This window comes from Geospiza fortis, unplaced genomic scaffold (assembly GCF_000277835.1).
Source record: "Geospiza fortis unplaced genomic scaffold, GeoFor_1.0 scaffold897, whole genome shotgun sequence".
In the NCBI taxonomy this organism is placed as follows: Eukaryota; Metazoa; Chordata; class Aves; order Passeriformes; family Thraupidae; genus Geospiza; species Geospiza fortis.
In genome coordinates, this window is record NW_005054580.1 from 494858 (window position 1) to 501241 (window position 6384).

The 6384-nt window shown below is 40.5% G+C and overlaps 1 protein-coding gene across 1 annotated transcript in view; it reads right to left on the bottom strand.

Annotated features, from left to right (window-relative positions):
• Nucleotides 1–6384, bottom strand: part of IARS1 (isoleucyl-tRNA synthetase 1) — a 93359-nt gene that overhangs the window by 29123 nt on the left and 57852 nt on the right. The window contains exons 19-20 of the mRNA XM_005429846.1: nucleotides 3614–3761; nucleotides 858–978 (exon numbers count right to left, since the gene is read on the bottom strand). Coding sequence (XP_005429903.1) covers nucleotides 858–978; nucleotides 3614–3761 — 269 coding nt within the window. The remainder of the gene's footprint in view (nucleotides 1–857; nucleotides 979–3613; nucleotides 3762–6384) is intronic.

Here is a 6384-nt window from a genome sequence, read left to right on the forward strand (position 1 = left end):
TCCCACTTAACACCTTCCTTCCCAAGCCCAAGGCTGCTAAAAATTCTTCTGGGGGCAACTTAAGATCACAGGCATTGAGGAGGTTATTTGTTTATTCATGAACAGGAGTGACAATGGCCAAAGCCACCTTCTTTCCAATATCTGGGCTTCCAGTGCCCTCAAATGCACCTAAACCTCTTCAAACCCCATCTGCAAGTTTATCAACTACTTCAGGGGATTCTTGCAGCATCTCCTCTTTGCAATTAAGTGTCGCAATGGAATGTGAGGATCAAGAGGTATGGGATGATGAAAAAGACATCATGAAGGAAAAAAACCTGGACAGTATCCTTTAGAGCTATCCAAATGCCATCCACTCTGCTGCACACACTCCCACACCATGATTCCAGAAAATCCCTCTCCATGGAACTATACCAGAGAAAAATTTATTGCCAGTGCTCATGTACCCATCAAAATTATTTTATTCAGCTGACTTGAGCACTGCCCATTTTATCCCTTTTTTTACAGCTTCTCCAAATTCTATTTGGCTTCCTTTTCACTGCTGTCTTTCAGTGACTATTATAAAATTATTAATTGCTCCAAGCACTGCAGACGTTGTTACAGCAACAAGCTCCATCCCTGAGCTCACAGGATTAGCTGTGACAAAAAAAGCCTCATCACTTTTTGAAATCTCATGAACAAGCATAGCAAAATCTGACTTAACACCCATGAAAGAAGCATTCCATGGATTATGGTAGCTGGTTAAAGATTTCCTTCCTTTTATCAAAGTCTCTCACAGAATGTGGGAATCTCTGTATGGAAAGGCAAGTTCTGCAATCCAACATGAAACACCCCCAGACCCCCTAAGCAAAAATGCATACCTGCCATTTCAGCTTTGAAGAACTGGATGAGGGACTGGGTGAAAGAAAGAATCCATTTATCCATGATGTTATTGCTCTCCTTAACTGTGTTCTCATTGTAAAGGAATTCTCTTCCCTCATCCTATCATCAAAACACAAAGCAGATTTCCAAGTCATCAGGGTATATAATCAAACCTCTGCATCCAATTACCTGTCAGCTAGCACTACTTTGGCATCTTCCCTGAGTTCCACTGGTTTCCCAGCAGCAAACATTAAATTCCAGACACAGGTATGTAAGAAAAGGAGCTGTGCAAAACCTGCCTCTCACTGCTGCCTCTCCACCACCTTTAACTGCAAAGCAGGCTGGTGATTTGGGCCTGTAAAAGCAGATAAAAAGCAGCACCAATTCTTTCCCAGCCTCCAGACACAGGTCAGGATCCTGGAATTTACACAGCTCCTTCATCCAGGAGGGTCTGAGGCATTTCTAAGGAATTCACTGTGCAGATGGATTCTGTTTGGAAAGCAGGCCTAGAAACAACACCATTACTTTTTTAAGAACATGGGACAATCTCAATACATTGAAACCCAGATGAATGAAGCAACCTGAAAAAACAGATGGAATTTTTAGCATCCAACATGCACACAGTGGAATTCTGCTGCTTTCCAGAGCACTGATGTTAGCAGCCATCTGAGAAATGGCATCACTTTGCTGGTTCTGCAGGGCCTTGCAAGCAAGACCATGTCTGACTCCTCCCCATATTCTTACAACAGGATGGAAACAGATTTTGGTGTTTTTTTAAAATTTATAAACAGTATTTAATAGCTGGTTTTAAAAGCCTTCAGACTTTCCCTTCCCTAACAGTCCAGATGAAAAAAATCTGTTTGGATTATTAAACCCAGACACTACAGATCCACTTTCACAGTACAAAGAAGAAGATTCATAGGAAAGAAATGCAGAAGAGGAACAATCCCAGTGTGAGGTCAGCAGTTATTAACCAACTACAATTAAAGGGGGAATTACAGTAAGCATTAAATCATTATTATACCTGATCCAGGACACTGGGATTTTACTTGCACTCTTGCAGGAAGCAGAACACAATGAAGAAGTTGCTTAAACCTAATGAAATCTAATTTAAGCATTATCACATCCAATAGCACATTCTTTTGCCTAATCTGGTGCATAGGAAGGATTTCACTATTTAGAAAGAAAAAAATCCATCTACTGAATTACCAAACCTATCTCTTCAAGCACCTGGATTTTCCACTGGGGTCTCCATCCCCAATTGAGCTGACACTGCAAGATTTAATGGGATCACAGCAAAAAGCTATAAAGTTCACTTTAGACAATTCAAAGGTCACACAGGATATGCAAGGGTATTTTGGGGGTAACATTTAAGTTTGTCTGATGAATGCTGTCTAGGGATCCTAAAAATAAGACCTGTTGAATATTAGGATCTGGAGTTAGCAAACTTTCTTCCCCAAAGAGGTTGCTAAAACAGATAAATCCAATTGTTTAAGTCAGCTGTTTACTGTACTGATTTCTGAATTCAGCTGCCTTTATTGATTCAAATGGCAGATCTCCAGTGACCAGGCTGCCACTGCAAGTGCAAAGTTTGGACTTTTCATTTAGCTCCCACTCTCCCATAAAAGTCTGCACTAAACCTGCTGTCATTAATTTCAGCTAAAAGATTAAAATTGGTTTCAATAGAAACTGTACAAAATACACATCAAATCTTCAATTTTAATGAAAAATTACTATAAGAAAGAAATTTTAATCTTGCTTTCACACTCAAAGTGTAGAAACTCCTGTCACTCATCCAGCATTTTTAGCAGACTACAAATGTAATCTACAAGTCTAAAGCATTATTGCTTTTGTGATTTGCCTTTCTTTCCATTCCATTTTTGAATCTTTTTTCTAAGCTGCATTTAAATATAACTTTTAAAAAAATTACTGTCATGTTACAGAAGACAATCTCCTTGCTGTGGCTAATGTATTCAGGACTGAGTATTCCCAAGTTAAGCATTTTAATGCAGATTCATAATTAAAGTTCCTGTAAATGAGTTAGCTCAAGAAACTGTCACAGCAGCCACTACTGCAAATAACTTTGCTGACTGATTTGCAGTTCTGCTCAGTGTGTGTGGTGCTGAGCACTGCTCCCAGTGCAGCCCAAGTGACAGATCCTCCTGGACAGGGGCTGTGCTGGCCACACCACACAGGGAACAGCAAGGAAAAAGCAGCAGCACTAAGGCAGGATCAGTGGGAACTGCTGCCTCCAGCTGCTCTGGAAACACCACCAGGAAAACCCCCCCAGGCTCAGCAGGGACATCTCAGGAGGATCCCCTGAAGCACACGTGGCTTTAACTGGTGCTCCCAGAGGGTGAGGAGCAGCAGGTAATTGCTCAGTGTGCCCTGACCCCACAAACACCAGGCCTGGAGCTCCAATTTCACAAGTCTGAATGCAGCAGCAGCATCCCACAGATGTGAAATAAAAGGGACTCTCTAATCTGAGAAATGAGAGTTGTCATATCTTGGCAGTCCCCCACCTTCCTCTCCTCCTTTCTATTTAATAAACTTGGTCAAGAAGAGAAAGATGCAGGTAGTGACAACTTTATAAACCATGGTACAAACAGCAAATAACAGATAAAGAGCAAGTATAATATACAGCCTGATCTAACTCAGACCAAGGAGTAAAGATCAGATGACCTCCAGAGCCCAGACCTCCCTCCCAATGTGCCCTGACCCCTGAAGGAGCAGAGCCCCCTGCCCTGAGCTGTACCTTGTGCTGCAGGACCTGCACGTTCTGCACCAGGAAGCGATAGGCGTTGTACCAGGGCAGGAACACATCCTTCAGGATATCCCTCACCCCCTCCTCCTTAAACCTCAGGTTCTCTGCTCTTACCACAGGAGAATTGATCAGGTACAACCTGCAAAATAAGAGCACAATAGTTCAAAGCTTAAAACTGCACATGCTGATAGGGTTTCAGAGGAAAAACCCCAAAGATGGCTGTACTGTAGGCATGTAACAAACTGAACATAAAACCATTTACTAGTAACTGCTCCTTTCTAAGATGCTGCATACAGAATTTGAATTGAAATTTTCTCTTTCACTCTCTGTGTTAACACATGCTCAGGTGCCATCACAGTGTAAAACAAGCAGAGGTTGTGTGGTTCATCTTTAGGATTGTACCTGTTGTTTTGGTAATACTTTGAATTCCTTAACCACTACCCAGTATCTTTTTACTCAATCTTGCTCATCTCCTCAATTATGAAAAGCTTTGGCAGAACTAGAAAGACAGCCCCAGAAGGGAACAAAGGCTGTGCCTCCTGAAATACAAACTGTATTGTAGCCAGAGGCAGCTCTGAGGGACCAAAGTAGAGGATCCAGGTGACACCAACTACTTATACAAGGGACAGAAATGTCCTTCAGCTGCTTTGCTGCCTCTGAGTTTAAAAAAAAAAAAAATCGCACCTTCTTCCCCAAATAAACATTCTGTCTTCAGAAATAAACTGGAATCTATCAAGTTAACTCAAAGAGAAACCAGGCCTTACTCAGGTGTCAAAACCACTTGAATACAAACTTGATTTAGATGCACTTCATTTAACTTTCCAAATATGAAAACCAAACCAAACATTTTTTCGTTTTAAAGATTATGGCATTTTTCAATCCAAATTTATTAACCCATTTTCTCACATTTTTAAACTTTTAAAATCATGATTCTAAACTAATATAACTTTACAGGCACTTCCTTTAGGAGGCTTTAAAATCTTAATGGGGTTTGACACAGCACATTCAAGAATACCTGACCATAAATTCTTCAGGAGAGAGGGATTCTTGCATTAAAACTAACAGAGAAAAATAGAGCTGCCAGAATAAACAGACAGTAATGCAGCACAGAAATGGGCTTTTCCAGTACTGGATTTAAAAAAAAAAAAAAAATTTAACACAGCTTCATAGAATGGCTTGGGTGGGAATGGACCCCAAAGATCACCCAAGTGAATTCATACCTGAATTCAAATTATAAACTTACAGAAGTACAAAACAGTTAATGGCAATGAACTAGTAAGTCCTTAAATGAAACTAGAATTTAGGTCTATCCTTAAACCACACCTTCCTTCTACCACAATTATTTTTGTGCCATAGTTTGGTGGTGTTGTAGTTTTGTTTGGGGGGGGGGTTGTTGTTTTAATAAAGCAGCCCTACCCTGCCTTACAATATGTTACAAGAAGATCAATTTCCTCAATTACTCCAATTCAAAGATGCATTTATTGTATGGACAGAGAAATAAGGCCCACAAGAAAATCAGAGTTCCACAGTTTAGTTACAGCCATTCAGTTACCCACTGGGCAGGAAATAAAACCCCACTCAGATCACGCCAGCGTTACTGAGTTTGCTGACAATGCACGAGAAAAAAGTGAATTATCTCCTCTTCACCCCTCTGAACCAGCAGCTTGTTAGATTATTTCTCCTGCATTTGAAGAACAGGTTAAGAGGAGGATGCAACTGCTCTCCTCTAAGAGCAATCCTCACCCCAGCACAGAGGAAAGCAAAGGCTGGAAATACCAGAACCAGCAAGTTCCTTCTGACATAGCTCAGCTTGGACAGGTCACCAGCCCAGGTCTCAGCAATACTGAAATGTGACTGGTTTGGCCCTTCTAACAGATTTCACTCAGGATTCAAATTTCATGAAGCCTCAGGTTGGGCTGTTAAATTTACTGTGCTGTTATTTCTGCTGTTTCCTCAATTCCATATTCATTTCACCAACTTATATCTATATTTTCCACTGATCTATTTATCAAGCTACTGCTGAGAATACTTCAAAGCTGGAGTTAGAATGTACATATATATTTGTGTACTGCAAAAGCTAAAGTAACTCTGCAGGGAAACAATGCCAAGGAAAAAACCTCAGTTGTAGCTTTTGCTATAAACAGAGAACATCAAGCACCTCAGAAAAGGCAGAGAACTGAATTGCACAGCTCCTTCCAGAAATGAGCCCAGGCTGCAATGCTTTTTCACTCTCTGTGTGGGTGTAGGTATAAATAAATGTGACATTAAAGAATGAGTACACTGGCAGAAAAATGAATTAGCTTCTTAGAAATTTCAAAAAAAACCCATGAATAATGAAAGTGTAACTTCTGGTGTTTGAGATTTTTTTTGTTTGTTTATAAAAAAAGCAGGGTTGTTGGGGTTTTTTTCCAATAGAAACATCACCTGTGATTTGAAAATCTCCAGTATGAGTAACTCCAACCCTTTTCACTCTTATTGCAGTTACCAGCTCAGTGCTATCCTGCTACCACACCTTGCTGATTTGTAAAGAGCAACCTTGATTAAATTTAAGAATTACACTCAACACTCCATTGTAAACATGCTAAAGCTTGAAACAATTAGAAGTTCACATTGATTCTGTTAAATTATCTAGAAGCAACAACCACCTTCCCCAAACAAACACTCAGCTCCCATTCAGCCCATCAGTTCTGTGTGCAGCTGCAACACACAATGTGTGAGAGCTGAAGGGTTTCTTCCATACACAAGAATTACAGGGCTCTAGA